General features: G+C 37.7%; 1 protein-coding gene and 1 long non-coding RNA gene across 3 annotated transcripts in view; one reads left to right on the top strand and one right to left on the bottom strand.

Moving 5' to 3' along the window:
* LOC145716236 (uncharacterized) overlaps positions 1 to 3,821 on the top strand; it is a 16,769-nt gene extending 12,948 nt beyond the window's left edge. The window contains exon 2 of the long non-coding RNA XR_014138786.1: positions 3,007 to 3,821. This is a non-coding gene — a long non-coding RNA (uncharacterized LOC145716236). The remainder of the gene's footprint in view (positions 1 to 3,006) is intronic.
* Positions 1 to 18,375, bottom strand: part of PCF11 (PCF11 cleavage and polyadenylation factor subunit) — a 23,471-nt gene extending 5,096 nt beyond the window's left edge. Inside the window, exons 1-11 of one of the 2 annotated variants that reach the window (XM_031020123.2) lie at positions 17,849 to 18,375; positions 14,030 to 14,155; positions 11,928 to 12,116; positions 11,395 to 11,589; positions 9,146 to 10,263; positions 8,575 to 8,755; positions 7,987 to 8,470; positions 5,876 to 7,440; positions 5,104 to 5,203; positions 1,005 to 1,124; positions 399 to 504 (exon numbers count right to left, since the gene is read on the bottom strand). In XM_031020123.2, coding sequence (XP_030875983.1) covers positions 399 to 504; positions 1,005 to 1,124; positions 5,104 to 5,203; positions 5,876 to 7,440; positions 7,987 to 8,470; positions 8,575 to 8,755; positions 9,146 to 10,263; positions 11,395 to 11,589; positions 11,928 to 12,116; positions 14,030 to 14,155; positions 17,849 to 18,040 — 4,376 coding nt within the window. In that variant the 5' untranslated portion in view covers positions 18,041 to 18,375. The remainder of the gene's footprint in view (positions 1 to 398; positions 505 to 1,004; positions 1,125 to 5,103; positions 5,204 to 5,875; positions 7,441 to 7,986; positions 8,471 to 8,574; positions 8,756 to 9,145; positions 10,264 to 11,394; positions 11,590 to 11,927; positions 12,117 to 14,029; positions 14,156 to 17,848) is intronic. The other variant, XM_006749007.3, reaches the window with a different exon arrangement.

Raw genomic sequence — 18,375 nt, 5'->3', positions numbered from 1 at the left:
TAGATTTTTTAAAAATTTAAATACTAGACTCTAAAAATCTTTTTCATATCTTCAAAAGCACAAGAATATCAAATAAAGAAAATGTAATGATTAAAGAGAAATGAAGATATAAAAGGAAGACATGATTATCAATAGCTAATATTTTAACTCCCCATATTTACTGTACCAAACACAGATAGTAATTTAGAGAAGACCTTTTGGCCTAAATACTTGTGCAGCAGACATATTTTAAAAGAGAATTTAAAAACTTAAAACTGGTTTAAAAAAAAGAAAATGTGCTTCCTAAATTTTCTAAATAGGAAGAGGGGTAAAATGAATAGCACTAATAATAATATCCACTGTTTAATTAAAGTCATTGTCCTTTTTATCTTGGAAAATAAGAAAATCAGATTACATACTGTTTCAATTCTTCAATTGTAAAATTGGTAAGATCTGGAACATCTTGATCTTCATTTTGATCTTCCTCCTCTTCAGGGGGAGGCTGAGCAGCAACTTCATTTACTTCTTCAATTGAAAAAAAAAAATTTTCTCAATACCATTCTCTAAGCATTCTTATTATAGGGGAACACTATTGTGTATTGTAAGCATAGAGAATCCCATCTTGTCTATTCGTTGTATTTACTGGCCAAGGAAACGAATACAATTCTTTATTTTGATAAGCAATACTAGGTATGATTTCTTAAAAGTCAATTTTCATGAAATTTTATTTCACCAATATTCAAATTATTTTAAAAAGCTAAATTAATAAAGAATACCTAGTGAAGAATCTGCACATGACATTTGTAGGAATGTTAACTGAAACAATGTGCACTATAAAGGTATTAGTGCCATCTTAGAAAATTTTTGAAGAATTTCATTATAAACCAATTTTATTTGATTTTCAGAAAAAAATAAAAAATCCAATTATTGTAAGAACTTTTATCATAACTTGTATCGTTATATTATACATATCTTTATAACAGTGAAATTTTGTATAGATGAACATCGTATAGAACCATACTTACGTGTTGTAGCTGAATCAGGCTGAGACAATTTGAGAATTCCTGTTTTTAGCAGTTTTGAAAATAATTCATTTACATCCACCTGACTGAGATGATTATCAGGATATGCCTTAGGAAGAGCTCCTTCAAAAAAATAACACTCTTAATTGAAAGAACTTAAAGATGCATATTATACTAAGCATTTTTTAAAGTTTTCTTCAAGATGCCTTATTAACAATTAATTTGACAAAATCTTGTTAAGGATGAGTGTAATTAGCTCAGAAGCTCCTAAAATGAAGTTTTCATTTAGGTTAGCAAGTCATCATCTCTTAAAAATATATTCTAGGATAAATACTAAAAGCTAACACTGAAAACACTGATACTTTATAAGTATTTATAAGTACTTTATATGTATTATCTTTAAAAAAAAAAGTTATTACCTACTTTTGCCCAATTAAATCCATGCCAAAGAAAAGCAGAATACACAAAACAGAAAGCCTCATGCTCCCTTCTACTTAGTGCGGCACCACCTCTAGACCCAACTTCCACCTTTCTAATTTTCTATTTCTCATCTTCTAACCACACTGGGAAAGATAGTTTTGTACAGATGAATAGACTGCTATCTCTCAGCATAGATTTCCAGGAGGGAAAAAAAAACAACCCAAAGCCTAAGTGAAAGTATTCCTGCCCCCCACCCTCCTCCCATGACTACCCAGGGGAACGAAGATGAGCCATGTGGCTCAGAGTATACCTGCCCCTCTGACCTTTGCTGAAGTACTACAATTGCAAAGCAGCTCAGACTACTGCTGAACAGGTGTCAGGGTTATTAAAGCTTCAATAATTTGACTAAATGTGACAAGGATAACAGTCTTCTCTTTAAAGCTCATTGGTGAGGAATCAGTCTTACATATTTTGCTAAGCACTAATCTAATAATTACTATTCTTTAAATCAACTATAAACACAGTATTTTAACGTATCTGTATGTCACTATTATGCACCTCCCAATACCTCTAGAAAAAAGTTCTGAACTACTATAAACTGCTCTTAAAGGGAGAAAATTCAGTTTGCATCCACAATACACATAACCACCACATACTCTACACTTAGCACAGCCCCTTGTACAGAGGTAGGTTAATTAGTATCTGTTAAAATGAAATGTCTGAATATATGAATGAATAAATTAGCCTCAATAGTCAGTTACAACAGCATTTCACACACTAAACATTTGTATTTCATTAGAATTAGCTATTTATGTTTCAGAGTTGTAACTAGCTATCCACAAGTCTGCAGGCAGCCAACTTTAGTGATCAAGGGCATGAACCACGGAACCAGACACCAGGGATTCTAACTAGAAATTCCACTTTCTAGTTGTGTGACATGACCAGGTTGCTTATTGTGCCTCAGTTTTACAAAAGGGTAATAATAACTGTTCTTGCCTAAGGTTGTTATTAGGATTAAATAAATTAATATTTGTAAGGCAATGAGGTGTTTGGAATTAAATATAGTGTTTACTTTTTAAAAAAACGGTCAATAGTGGGCACTTGGGTAGCTCAGTCGGTTAAGCATCTGCGTTTGGCTCAGGTCATGATCTCAGGGTCCTGGGATCAAGCCCCAGGTCGGGCTCCATGCTCAGTGGGGAGTGTGCTTATCCCTCTGCCCCTCTCCTCACTCGCTCTCTCTCTCAAATAAATAAAATCTTAAAAAAAGTCAATAAATCCTGCTACACTATAAATAATTATCATCCCAGCATAATGCCTGGCATACAGCAAATGATCAATATGTTTAAATAAATAAATGAAATGGGGTGCCTGGTGACTCAGTCAGTTGGGCTTCCAACTCCTGATTTCAGCTCGGGTTGGGATCTCAGGGTCGGGCTCAGCAGGGAGTCTGCTTGAGATTGATTCCCTCTGCCCCTCCCCCTGCTCTCTCTCTCAAATCTTTTTTTAAAAAATAAATAAATGAATGAATAAATGACATATAAGTCTATTTACTACTAAGGAAGGGGTGTTTTTACTTTCATTTTAGAGAAGAAACTTTAAGAGAAGCTGAATATAGAACAATGAATACTTTTCACATCTCTTTAATAGTAAGAAGAACTTGAAGAAGGAAGGCATATCTAACATCTCAATACCTCCAACCTAGAAGAAAAACATGTGATTTCCTCTGTGACGCGTCTATGCCCTGTATGTATGCACATGCACCCCAAGGTTATAAACACAAAAAGAAAATTTGCAGCCTTTTTATCTCCTACAAAAAGGAAAAAAATTTGCAATTTTTGCACACTATCTCATGCCACCAACCCCAACACAACAAATCCTCTACTCAACAAGAAAAACTTGAGTTCTAAAGGAAAATATATTAATATAGCAGAAGTTACAAAGTACTTTTGCATATACTACCTTATTTTAATCTCTTAAAAAAAAATTCCCAGGCAAATACTGACTTTATTTTCTCCCGACTATAGAGGAAGCAGTTGAATCACAGAGAAGATATTTGCTTATATCCTGCCCACCTATAAAGTAGGAAAGTATAGGGGCGCCTGCGTGGCTCAGTCGTTAAGTGTCTGCCTTCGGCTCGGGTCATGATCCCAGGGTCCTGGGATCGAGCCCCGCATCAGGCTCCCTGCTTGGCAGGAAGCCTGCTTCTCCCTCTCCCACTCCCCCTGCTTGTGTTCCCTCTCTCGCTGTGTCTCTCCCTGTCAAATAAATAAATAAAAAATCTTCAAAAAAAAAAAAAAAAAAGGTAGTAAAGTATAGCTTCTAAGACCCTGGTCTGATTTTAGATCCCAATTCTTTACTTCCCTTTTCATTATAGGGACAACAAAAAACATTAAAAAAATATATTAATTAATCCTGTCAATCCAGAAATTTTTTTTATTTTTTTTTATTTTTTTATTTTTTTTTTTAAGATTTTATTTATTTATTTGAGAGAGAGAGAATGAGAGACAGCATGAGAGGGAGGAGGGTCAGAGGGAGAAGCAGACTCCCTGCCGAGCAGGGAGCCCGACGCGGGACTCGATCCCAGGACTCCAGGATCATGACCTGAGCCGAAGGCAGCCGCTTAACCGACTGAGCCACCCAGGCGCCCAATCCAGAAATTTTTTTTAAAAAACTTTCAAACTAATTGAATGAATTCTTGTGATGCCACAGTTTAAGAACTAAAGCATAAACTAGAGCTTGACTAGGACTTCCCTAGTTACTTCAGAAGTTTTGGAAAACTCCCTAAATTTATAAGCTAAACAGTGCCATGCTAGAGCATGTTTCTGAAAATGTCTGTTTTAGTGATTCAGAAATAAAGCAAGTACCGCTACAATTTGGCTGGGCTAGTTCTCAATACACTAAAACTTTGCAGTTGTTTTATAAATCACCATAATTTATATACTTCCCATTTTTCTTATATTAAAACTAAAATTCACTTTTAAAGCTCTCATATCCAATATTGTTATTATATCCATAGCAATACTGTTATGCCTCACCCATAGTAACAAAAGAGCTTAGGGGACCTGGCTAGGGAGTCACAGCTTTTTCCCACTTTTTGTTTTGTTTTATTTTTAAGTAAGCTCTAGGCCCAATGTGGAGCTTGAACTCACGACCTCTGGATCAAGAGTCACATGCTCTACTGACTGAGCCAGCCAGACGCCCCATTTCTACTTCTTTTTTTTTTAACATATCGTATACGATTATTATTTGAGAGCCCATAAAGACATATGAATTAATCAACTTTAGGCAATTTCCCCAGTATTCACTTAATGTTTACTGGATCATCACATACACACACACACAAAACCTCAGAATATCAAATAATTGAGATTTCTGAGATTTATCATTTATTTCATTTTACCTCAATACAAATGTCACCCTCCTATCCCACCCCCTAAACTTCTCCCTTCTCTCTTTTTTATGGTCTGCAAAATCCTGGCTAACCACCTCTAGTTGTAAACGGGATCAGTGTGAATATACATCAACAATGTAAACTCAGAAAGAGAACAAAAAATTCCAGCCAGCTTAAATTTCTCTAAATTATATATGCCCTCTCAAAATTGTCATTTCATAAAATTGACAAAGTAGCTACTCAACAAAACAATATTTGTTCAAAAAAACACAAAGTTCAGAAAGTACATACCTGAAGGATTCTGAACAAATGCTCCAGGATTTTGTGGATGAACTGGCAAAAACTGTTGTCCTTGGCCAAATGCTACCGGCTGAGCAACACCAGTAAGAACCTTTAAGAGAAACCTTGGTTTTAAGAACATCCTTTCTATATTTTAACTGAAACTTTAACAATCTAAACATATAAAAATATTGAAGATATTGTAAAGCCTCGTTTCTATAATAAAAATTTACAAGTGTAACTTGACTGGGTTGCTTCATTTCTAGACTTTCTACAAAAAAGGAAAAATAATACCTTCCCTTACCTGTTTCATAGCATTATAAGGAACTGAGAATGAATGTGAAGCTTCTTAGGAAAGTTTAAGATACTATGCAAACATAAGGTAGCCAACAAGCTGTGTGACCTTACGCAAATTACTTTACTAGTGCTTTCCCTTATTTTACAAATAGAACTGATATCCAGAGATGTGACCTGTACACAATCATAACAGCTAGTTAATAGCAAAGCTGAGGCCAGAACTCCTAACCTGACTTCTTCCCACAGATATCAAAAGCCTGCTTTAATCAATCAATCTATAAATTCTTTTTTGATCATCCTGCTTGGACATCATACTTTGCGTTGCAAAGTAGATTGTAAAAGACAAACTACTGTACAGACATATAAATATTGTATTTGTTGTCAGAGTGAAGTAGGACTTCTGTATGTTGCTATGTAAATATCCAGAAATATTAAAAACAGTTCATATCTGCATAACATCATTCTAGAGTAACTGCAGCAGACTTACCTGTTGAGATGCCTGAATATTTCCTACTGTTATTGGAGCAGGTAAATTGCCAAAGTTTCCAAATTGGGAACTCTGAAGATTCTTTTCATCAAAATAGTGTCCAGAAGCTCTGTTAAGGGGATTGGAGAAGCTCTGGTTTCCAGGGCCATGTGGTCCATTAAAATTTGGTCCTTGAGGTGAATCAAACATTTGTTCATGTCTTTGGAACTGTAGTCCTTGGGATGGGGCATTAAAAGCATTGCCAGGTGGATCATTATATGGACCAGTCTGATTGAAAGATACTGATTCAAGCCTCTGTGAAGGATGATTGTCAAATCGTGTGCTTTGAAGACCAAGAGGAATATCAAACCTTGATGCTTGCTGGTGTTGTGGACCATCAAATCTTTGAGGTACACCATCAAATCTTGGTTGAACCTGCTGTCCAGGTGGTCCATCAAATCTCTGTGGGCCTGGCTGACCAGTTCTTTCAAATCTAGGACCTGGCTGCCCATGCAATCCATCAAATCTTGGCAAGAGTGATGGCTGACCTGGCTGCCCATCAAACCTTAAAGCATGACAACCTTCAAATCTTGGACCACCTTGACCCAGAGGCCCTTCAATTCTCAGGCCACCTCCTGGCACAGAAGGACCCTCAAACCTCATTCCACCTCCTTGTTGGACTAATGGTCCTTCAAACCTTATCCCAACCCCTGGTTGACCATGTGGACCCTCAAACCTAAGGTTCCCACCAAGCTGATTATGTTGTCCTTCAAACCTCAAACCGGCTACTGACTGACCATGGGGGCCCTCAAACCTCATTCCAACTCCCTGCTGTAGCAAAGGGCCCTCAAATCTGATCCCACCTGCTGGCTGACCATGAGGTCCATCAAACCTAATTGCAGCCCCTGATGGACCATGACCCCCTTCAAATCTAAGTCCACCAACAGGCTGACCTCGGGGATTATCAAATCTAAGTCCACCCACAGGCTGACCATGAGGTCCCTCAAACCTTAGACCACCCACGGGTTGACCCCGATGTCCCTCAAACCTGAGACCACCCACAGGCTGGCCCCCTGGTCCTTCAAATCTCAAACCACCTGCAGATCCCTCAAACCTCAGACCAGGGGAACCTTCAAACCGAAAACCACCTCCTCCTGCTTGACCAATTGGCCCCTCAAACCGCAGAGGTGTCCCTACTGGTCCTGGAGGACCTTCAAATCTCAAAGGACACCCACCTCCTAACTGACCTTGTGGGCCTTCAAATCTCAAAGGGCCACCTCCCCCCATTTGTCCTGGTGACCCATCAAACCGAAGAGAACCTGGTGTAGGAGGTCCATCAATTCTAGGGCTTAATTTATTAGGTCCTTCAAAAATCATCTTGGTTGGGCCATCTCTTGTTACTGATGGCCTACTAGGTCCATCAAATAATGGTCTATCTTCAGCTAAAGCTGTAAGTCGCTGATTTGTATCAAGGCCGGCAAATCTTGATGCTGGACTATCTACAAATGGTTTATCTGAATCTTCATATCTAGGTCGCTTAAGTGGAAAACGATCATTGAATGGTGATCTCTGCTCTTCTCGTACACCTTTTAAAAAGGAAAAAAAGTTATTTTCCCTGAATCTGAATTTTTATCAAAATATCTTCTATCTTCTATTTTCATGTAAATGTTTAGCCAAAAATATCCAAAACTATCTCACTTCATTATTACAGGGGAAGGAAAAGACAGCATAATCAAGCAGCAGGTAAGAGGATGCCCGCTAGAGTCAGACACACCTGGGTTTAAAAAAAAAAAAAAATTCCCCATTCTGTCAACTAATTATTTGACTTTGAGAGCAAGTTATTTAACCTCTCTGGTCTTGATTCCTATCTATAAAATGGGATAATATATATTTAATTGGGTTGTTGTGAGGATTAAATCAGATTACATATATAAAGAACCTAAGAAAAGTACCTAACACATAGAGTGGCCTAGTAAATATTAGCTCCCTTCCCTTCCCTTTGAGGGGAAAAAATGAAACAAAACAAACAAAAGGTAGTCTGAACAGTCACAAAAATCCATCCCCACTTAGCTTGTTCATTTTCCCTTCACTGCTGTGATTCAATAGGGATAATCTGATTTAACTTTTTCTACCTTTAGCAGAGACTTGCTCGTCATGTCTTCTCCGGCCCTCATGGGGTGAAAGATTCTCAGCATAAGTACGACTCCCAGATATAGGAGAAAGACGTCTTGCTCTTTCACTAAATTGTTCTTTTCTGTCAAACTGTGCTCCACTATTCCTACTTGCATGTTTACTTTTGGATGGCTCACATTCTATTCCAGACAACAAGGCATCAGTCAAAGGGTAGTCAAAAATATCAGGATCTAAGAGATCAAGTCTTGGAAATGAATGCTGAACCTGTGTCCTTTTCAGTTTTGCTTTATGTTCATAGTAGGTTAATTCAGCATCAGATAAGAGAGGTTTCTTTTTTAATCCACCTTTATTTTCTTCTGTAGGACTATCCCGTACATTGCATCTATGTTTACCTTCTTGATACTGAAATAGCTGTCGAATTTGATGCACAACAACAAGGAACTCATCCTGTGTAATTTCACCAGATGCTAAACGTTCACTCGTCTGTGTAGGGGTGATAAAAGGAAATCAGATATTTTAAATATAAAAAGTACTTAGAAAAAAAAGACAAAAGAGAATAATGACTACATGTGATCATAGTTAACTACCTTTTGAAGTAATTCTCTTTTGCTTGCAAGAGTTAACTCTTTAGGAATCTGAAGGTTGGCATCTACACTTAATCGATGCTGCTGCTTTGGGGCTCGAGGTGACAAGATTCCTTTAGTGCTTGACCAGCTCTCCCTATGCCTTAGATGAGGAGATTTACTATGTTCATCACCCTGTTGTAAGCTGAAACCATAAAAGCAGTATGTTACTTCGTAAAAAATTTTTAAATTTCTCAGGACCATATTTCAAAGGATCTGGTTAAACAAATATATTTAACTATAAAAGTTAACTAAATGATTAAGAGCACAAACTCTGAAGTCAGGAAAAATCATACATGAATTCTAATTCTTGCATGTCCTAGATGTGCAGCTTTAGGTAGATTAACCTTTCTAAACTTTAGTTTCATTATCTGTAAAACAGGAATAATGGTATTTCACCCACAGAGTTATTAAGAAATAAATGGAAAAATTAAGTACTAATATAGCATCCAGTAAGTATTACCCAACTTTTAAATAACACTCTATTTTAAAATGTACAATTTATTTTACTTGATTAAAAATGTTAACATCCTACCTTTTATTTTCTTCCCAACCAGATTTCCATCGTTTGGTAGACTTGGAACTTTGCCAATTTTCTACATTCTCCTTTGGATCAGTGCCTGACTTTGTAGAATGCTGATTTGCAGCTTCTTGTGGTCGTTCCTCTTCAGTCTTTTTTATTCTCCTTGGATCTCGAATATCTTGTTTATTACTTCTCTTAGCGTTTCGCTCTTCCCTGGAAGGTAGCGTAAACTCTTCCATGTGTGACTGCTTAACTCCTGATTGCCGAATCTTTCCAGCTTTGGGTGTCGAAGTTGGAGACATACTCCTTTGCCTTCGTTTGGGTGACCGCCTATCTCTTCTCTTCGGAGAATGTATAATTGGTGACCGAGACTTGGGTGATCTCGATCTTGATCGCTTTCTAGTACTTGATCTCCCTGGTTTTGTCCCTTGTTTTTCTGATTCTTCCATTATTGTATCCTGTTTTTGTACAATGCCATTGATGATTTTATTTCTACTTCCAGCCAGTCTGTGTTCAGATGATTTCATGTGCTCATCTTTATCCTTTTTTTCTGCAGTTTTTCTCTTCTCTTTTACATCATCATCTTTGCTATCAGTCTTATCCTGAAGATGTTTCTTTAACCTTGGATCTCTCTTGCTCATATCAGACACCCTTGCACTTTCAGATTCTTGATTTTTCAAGTCCTTTGTGTGGGATAATTTGTTTTTCAAAGGTGATGGTGATTTAGATTTAGATTTAGATTTAGAATCTAATTGGTCAAGTTCTTTCTTGGTTATTTTTTCACCTGATTTACTTTTCTCTTGCTTGGATGAATTTAGTTTTTCAGAGGGTACAGTTTTACTTGTCTTAGTATCAGATTGGTTCAATGTGTTCATTAGGAATTCTTTCCTGTGACTCTGATCTTTTCCATGAGAAGAATGTTGACTCATCCTATTAAGACGGGGATCCCGATTAGTTCCTTTCAAATCCTGAATTTGTAAGGATGGACCTGGACGGCTTTTCTCAGGTTGCACAGGAACCTGATGGGGAGGTTTAACTGCCATAGGGGGAATTTGTGGAACATGTAATTTGGATGGTGCAGATCCAGGACCTAAGTTGGATGTCTCCTGCTGAACACTAAGAGAAACTGCCTGAAATACAAAAATAAATGTTCATGTTAATACATAAAACACGCAGATTATTTGTCAGGAAATCAAAAACTAAGGAATGTAATGTTTATTCAATAAATCCATTCAATACTACACTTACACTGTATACTTTTAGTGCTCAAGTAGAGATTAAAATGAAAAGAAAAGATTATGGGACTTATTTCTTACTAGTCCTTTACTGACTTTGGGGGTTTTATAATATAATCTTTAAGTAGAATGGAAAAAAAAAATTCTCCATCTTCCTAATTCAGGATTCCTAGCCAGACTTCTACTAAGAAACTGCTAAATAAATCACTGCACTCCACGTACACAAGCGTCAGAGTCATTCCAGCTAAATTTTAGGTCATAAAATTTAGTTCCTCCAAATGTCAATGATAATGAACTTAGAAAATTTTGCCTTCCTATACTTCCTTACTCTCAAATTCAGGTGCTAAGTAAAATAACTTAGTAAAAGCTTATTCATGCGTGGAAATATGTAATCTTCTTGCCCTCCTTAGTTTTGTGATGGCTTTTCTCTTGTAGGTTTTTCTTTTTTTTTTTTTAAGATTTTATTTATTTATTTGACAGAGAGAGACACAGCGAGAGAGGGAACACAAGCAGGGGGAGTGGGAGGGGGAGAAGCAGGCTTCCTGCTGAGCGGGGAGCCCGATGTGGGGCTCGATCCCAGGACTCTGGGATCATGACCTGAGCCAAAGGCAGACGCTTAACAACTGAGCCACCCAGGCGCCCCCTTTTGTAGGCTTCTAAGAACCATATTTCTACTCATGAAACCTAAGCTCATAAAACATTAAAGATTATGCAAAAACAACACACCTACCGTTTGGGGACAGGTATTAAATTCACGAAATGTTAATAAAACTAAGGTGTTATCTTAAAATATGGCAATTTAATAGAAAAGTATTTGAAAGAAAATAGTGTAGTTTACATTCAAGTGACTTTTACAATAAGGAATTAAAAATTTGGTCTAACATACCATAATCTGCAAAATAGAAGTGGAAAAAGAATACACTACTAATAAAAATAACATGCTCATACAATTCAAACACAAAATAATTACTTCTCTATCAGAAGACAGGTTTAAAATATTTAAAATGCCAAATATCCTCTACTTACCAGTTGTGCCTTAGCTTGCTCTAGCTCAAGCTCTAGCTTTTTCTGCTGAAGTTCTAACAACTGTTTTTGTTTTGCCAGTAACTGCTGCCTTATTAGTTGTTCTTGGGTAAGATTCTTTTGTATATCAGGAACAATTGGAGGAGTGGAGATGCTAGGGGAACTGACCACTGTGCCAGGTGTTGAAGGCTCTTCAGGCTATAAGAAAAAATAGTGGGTTAAAAAAATATATTTCACAGCTAAAAAAGCAGCTAAGGGGAAACTAAAAATTATCAGCTTATCTCTTAAATACTATCCATAATCATAAATGGCCAATCATGTTTATAAGTGCACAGAAAATTTTTCAAAAACTTAAAAACCAAAGAAAGTATATTTTGTGATACCCAAAAAAGGAGAATGTATTTTTAAATGCACTGTGAACCTGAGTGGAAAAAACATTTTTTTTTTTTTAACTAAACAGATTCAGCACAGGGTTTTCTTGAGATTTCTTTATAGCAAGAAATTTTAGATAAATCAAAATTCATATTAAAACTTACCGATTTATTTAAAAATTTAGGATTCACATGGATGCTAGATGTATTCACATTGGGGGGCAGAGGTTTAATAGGCCAAGCAGGATCTAACGAATTGACTCTGACATCCAGGGCATAAAGTTTCTTCAAAGGGAATATTTCATCCCATGTGGAACGTAATTTAAATAAACTTTTTCTAGTATTTTCATCCACCTAGAACAACAGAACAATTCTATGGCTTGTTAAGTTACTATAGAATGTTTTAAATATTAAGTATTAAAGCTACATAAATCTCTGTTCTACTCAATATAGCAAACATACTACTCATCCACAAATATATACAGTAGTAATAACTTATGAAAGGTCTATTTTGTTTGTAAACATAAAGTTAATAAATTTCTCTCAAAAAAAAAATTAGAAAAATTAGTCACTATCCCCTAGCCTGTATGAAAGCAAACTAAGCAATTCTTTGTATTTTTAATAGTACAAAATGTTTCCAAATTTTAGGGCTTGATACAGCATTCCTTATGTTACTCTTACTCTGAACAGAAGTGTAAAACAACTAGAAAATAGTTCACTTGATGGCTTAAATTTTATTAAAACAAAACTATCTCACTAACCAATTTTCTGCAATACAATTTGGTTCGCACAAATGAATGAGTTATTTGTGGTATGAAAGGCACCTTAAAAATTGAAATTCACAAAAACCTTACCCACTGATGAGCTTCAGTTTTATATAATTTATCTGCTCATGCTTGTGATGGGAATAACAACAATATTCAAAAACTAGCTATCAGAGAAACCTAGTACTTGGGAAAACTGAATTAGAATTTTAACTTTAGGATAAAGCCTTGACCATATTTGAGTCTTTAGAGAATTATACTTACTATAAAGTCATTTTCATCAAATGCAGTGTCAAGGCCCTATTAGATTCAGTAAAAGGTATTCTAACCAAACACCCAACTAAGTTTGAACATAATGAAACTGAAACCGAGAGGCTGGTTTAGCTCCCCAACTTCTTTAATACAAAGGCAGCTTCTCCTTAGACTACAGCTTCAGGTAAGCAGTATTTAGCCAAGGTCTACAATATACTATTAATTAACAAGCTCCTTAATACAATTTGAAATACAGCTTTCCAAATTTCTTCTGCATACACTAACAGTATTTTTTTTAGGAACTTAGAAGAAAAAAATTACTCCAAGTAACAGCTACACATTTTCTTTTCTAACAAACAAGTAAAATCCCGTAATAGTTCTTTCAAAATAATCCCAATTCTCCAAGTCTGACAACTGTTAAGATTTCTCCAAACACAACAGGTGCAGCTAATAAAAGAACTACCAATTTTTTGTTAGGAAACAATATTTAAAACTAAACTGCTTATAAATGTCCTTTTGCTCAGTGTGAAAGATAAAGCCTTCCAGGAAGAGAATTGATTACTCCAGCAAATCCCTTGTCTTCCTCAACATAATACTCTATTAACCAAACTACCAGATACAATGTTATGGAAGGAATTTGCAATCTCTAGGTATAGAAACTAACAAGCCTTTCTTCTAAACACTAAGTGGGGGTTAAAAGTATTTCCAAAATAACCTAAAGCAATTAACTGGCCCACCATTCACACATACCTAGAACATTCACATAAAACACACTTGAACAAAGTAACAAGAGGAAACATTTCAAGAAAAAAAAATCACAAAAGTTTCAGGCACCAATCACAGGTTGAGACACTGGTAGATTATGCTTTTCTTTTTCAGATAGGAATTGTCAACATCCTAACACCAGAAACCTAAACAATGAAATTTGAAGTACTCTTTGACAGCTTCCGATCTTTTTGCCCATGTCCTAGTGATGGAACAGATCTTCAATCAAATGAACAAACTCAATTAAAAATGAAACAAAACAAATTCTAAAAGCAAACCCATCTATTCTTGAACAGGTAATGTAAAACCCCTAAAATCTGCTCTAAAAATCTAACATAAAACACTAACTTTAGCATGATACTTGATAAAGATCCAAGAGAATAAAACATTTCACCACCCAAGAAAACCCAACACAAAGACAAGTATTTATTTAATCAGGAACACATTTTTTTTAAAAAATTCAAATGTTTCTAAATGCATATATACCTTTTCAAACACACAAATAAATGTTGCAACTAGATTTTTAGTAAAGGCAGTGAGATACTCTCTTCCAACGTTTTTCACGATAGAATCCATAAGGTACATAACAGGAAGCTTCTCTGAGGAAGGAGCCTGAAGTGATAAAAAGAAACTGAGAAGTTTAGTATAATGAATTGTCACCATACCATAGAATTACTTTTAAAAGTGAGGTTTCAAACCTACAATACAGACTTCTATTTTCGTTGACACTAAATACTTTTGAATTAACCTTTATGAAACTTAAATGTTCAACCAAGTTCTCATCTCTTACAATGATCTTTAGTTGAGCATGTAAGCTCAGAACTACAAGAAAAACTGTAACCTTTAATACATTCATTTAACACTCAATGGAATTTCAGGTTCATATGGTAAAGAAACAAAACAAAAAAAAAAGACCTGTGTTTTAAGTGACCACGGGGTGGTAGGGGTATTTTCTGTAACCCAAGTGTAAGTTTTGTGACATTAACTTATTATAGTGTGCCTAGACTCAATGAAGTTTCCAGACTTCTGGCAGAAACCCTAATTTCCATAGGCATATTTTATATGTTAAAGTCTATGACACTTTTGTTACCTGTAAAATTATTAGGATTACTTCTTTATAATCCAATGAACAAAGAAATTAAGTACACTTCACATATGAAGTTAATGGCAAAAAACACTCTTAAACTTGCACATGAACATGCAGGAAGGTGCAAGTTGTTACTGATACAAGAAAAACTGGATGGAGCAGCTGCTGAGTCATGTAAATCAGGTCGAACTTGACTCTGGAAACCAGGATTTGTCCTGAAGATTTTCTTCACAGCATGGACTCTCCGTCGAAATATTTTTCCTCTGACATGCACAAACCAGGGTTTCTAAATTTGTGCAACGCCAGTGTGGTGATGCTGATACAGGTAGCCCTTTCCAAAGCAAAGCAATGTTGCCCCAGTTCAACTGCAATGCCTACCCACCACTGGCTTTTAGAATGTACAGCAAGTTTCCAGAAAGCATCAGCAGGTTCACAGACTTGCGGAGCATTAAGACACACCATATCAACTAAGTGTTAACTCCGACTCCACAGGAGCACCCATGATTTAGAAACAAAAACAAAAAAAAAACCCATTTACCCAGCCCATGTGTATCGGAATCTTAACCCTGAACAACACTTACCCATAGCTACCTGTAGCTAGGGTAGGCTCACAGTTCTGCAGTACACAATGCCATATTTCACAAAACCAATTGCCCATACAAGTGTGTGGAAGTGCTCTTGCTTCTGATAACACCTTTACAACCAAAGTTGGCCAAGGAAACCTTTGAATAGCTTTGTATGAAAAATTTCTTTTACGGTCCTTTCTAATAAAAGGGTTCACAAGGCCACTGCATGTGGGTAAACTAGTAAATACCAACATGTCAAATGCTTTATTGCTGTGTCTTTATCTTACCATGTCATGTTTTACACCATTTTAGTCATTGTTGTACTTATGAAGACAGGCTCTCTTTTAAACCAAAATCTGTTCAGTAGGCTAATTTTTTATTGTACAAGTGAATCCCGTATGTAATATTTTTTCACTACTACTGCCTCATGGGAGGAGTCAAATTAGGTGTGAATCCTTAAGTTTAGTAATGCTGAGACGCTAGAGAATAAGGACACAAACATTCACCTCCAGAAAACACAAAACCAAGCCAGTTTGCTACCAAATGACAGAAAATCCCTCCCCTCACCCTCAACCCCAACCCTTATTATTTCCCCAGTGACTTTTACATCTTTTCCTCAACCTGGCTTTCCAAAAATAACCAGGAAACGTGTGCCAAAAAAAATTTCAGCTTTTATCAGCAAATAGTCCATCTATTTTCACCACTCGTGTAGCCATACACAAATACAAATTTTAATGTGGTCACTATGTCAGCATTTAGTTTTCACTTCTTGAAGGTCTTCTGGATCCATTAAAAACCAGCAAGGAAACTGTTGAGTGACAACCTGAACTGCTAAATATTAGGCTCTGTGGAATATTAGTAATCCCAAAAATACTAATTAGATTTTTTAAAATCAATGTTATTAAAAAAAAAAGTGGTTTTGTTTTTTAAAAAAGGCATTCAATGTCAAGTTAAGCCTTCAACAAGGCAAAAACTAAGTTTTCACGTCCAACATGTTTGTGGTATCAATAAAAAGGATGTTGAGTATGAGGAATGCTTCCTTTTTAAGTCTCATACTTTAAAAAAAGAACAATAGCTGTTTCACAGACATTCACAGGAAAAGGTGAATGAAGACTTGGATTTTAGCTGTCAGACTGAGCATGACAAACTTGTTGGGCCCTTAAAAACAAAACAAAACAAAAAACCTTTACTTTTTGTCCTCTTTAAATTAAGGTATGAAAGGACCACCTGAAACCGTGTATCTTGTGAACAGATTTACCCAAAAGAGTGGATGGAACCTAAAGAATGAACCCAAGTCACTTAAAGACTTTTGTTTAAAACACACAACCACGTAGATAAAAATAAGTCTTGGAAACAGATTCTACACCTTACAAAGGTAAATAAAAAAGACAAGTACATATTTTATATGTTTTATTCACAAATTTTATAATACCAGTCACACATTTCAAAACCATTTATTAGAGTCAGACCACTCAGTTGTACACTAGACAGAAACCGCCTCTAAACAATATATTGGTGGTTGTTGTTAAAGTGGCCTTTTAAAAGGGGTTCACTCTGCTAAAAGGAGGCTCATCCTGTTAATTTCAATCACTAACAACTAGAAAAAACTAAACCATAAGTACAAGCTTGAAAAATAAGAACGTAATACTGGGAAGCTATTAAAACTCATTATGATAACTAAGTTTAACAGTAACTTAAATGACATATCGCTCCCACATGAATCCACAGAAGAGGAGAACTACAGGGAAATAAAGGGTGGCAGAGGACCACTTCTGTCAAGGGGTGAAGAAAAGCACGTCTTCACTATCAGGGAAGGGAGGAAAAAAGAGAAAAGGAAGAGGAGGAGGGACTGAACTTTTCAAAAAAAAACTCCAAGTACGTGTTACCCACTGGGTCAGTTCTCCACCTACAGGTTGGATAAGATCTCCTCCCCCCACCCAAACCCCACCCTCACCCCCAATTTCCCGTATTTTGGGGCAAATTAGACCCTCCGACAGGAGAATAAAAGTTTTATCTAGCCGCCCCCACCCCAAAACGGGGCTGACGGGTGTGAGCAGCTGCCTGGCTGGCAGGGAACGGATTCTCCTCTCTTCCCTTTCGCATCATGTGCTTTTCAGGCGCCATGTTGGGCTCCTAACAGGCGGCTGCTCCACTCGGGGCCAATTCCCTATTCCCACCCCCCAACAGCTCGCTCCCAGGTCCCCCTTCACCTCCTTCCAACCCACAGAGCACAATTACCCAAAAGGGTACGGGGGGTGGGGGGAGGGCTGGGAATGGGAGAACCACCACTCCCCACCCTCCCGGGGGTTAAAATGGTTTTAACTCATACTTCCCCACACCACAAACTGCCTTTTAAGTCTCCCCCTCCCCAAAGGGCTCTATTCAAAGCGTGTGTTCGGGATATACAATGCGGTGGCCTAAATAGGGAGTTGGTAAGCGGAAGTGGGACTCCACCCTTTATCCTCCCCACTCCCTCCCCCACGAGAGAGGCCCACGCTCGAAGCCTGGGCCAAAGACCGAGCCTGAGTTGGAGGTGGAGGGTTGGAGAGGAGGAACACTGTCCCCCTTTGGATGGAAGCGAGACCTGGGATGAGGCTGACACTAAAATCAGGGAGTATTAGAAGAATAGGAGGCTGCGGGGTGTATAAAAACCTTGGCGGTTTGGGCCTCGATGAGAGAGACGATCTCCTTGGCGAAGGGCAGGTTCTCCTCGGCTAGAATGGTCAGCATATTGATGTGCGGTTTGCTATTGAAGGTCAGGTCTTCGAGTGATGATTGATAATCCCGACAGGCGTCCTCCCGGGCCCCCGCAGTACCGGCCTCGGCCGGCGTCTGCTCTGACATTGCGCCGCGGCCCCCCTCCGAGGTCCGCCGCAGCTGAAGCTGAAGCCGCTCTCGACACCCCGCCTCCCTTCCGACTCCTCTTCCTCTCCCCGGGTCTCTCGCGGCTCCGGCTTCACCACATGCTGACCGCGGAGGGGGGTTGGGGGACGACACAGGGGGAACCTCGGGTATGAAACGCCGCCGTCTCAGGGGTGATCTCCGTCCACTTCCAGCCGCCACAGAAGCTTCTTTCTCCACAGACACAAAATGGCGGCGGCAGTGGCGGCTCCAGCTCCGAAAATGTCTGTGTTCCCAACCGCTGCGTCGTGCGAAATGAGCAAGGGGAGGGGAAATGT

This window comes from Leptonychotes weddellii, chromosome 11, assembly GCF_054177405.1.
Source record: "Leptonychotes weddellii isolate Sample4059 chromosome 11, ASM5417740v2, whole genome shotgun sequence".
Lineage (NCBI taxonomy): Eukaryota > Metazoa > Chordata > Mammalia > Carnivora > Phocidae > Leptonychotes > Leptonychotes weddellii.
This window is presented reverse-complemented; position numbering and strand designations above follow the sequence as displayed.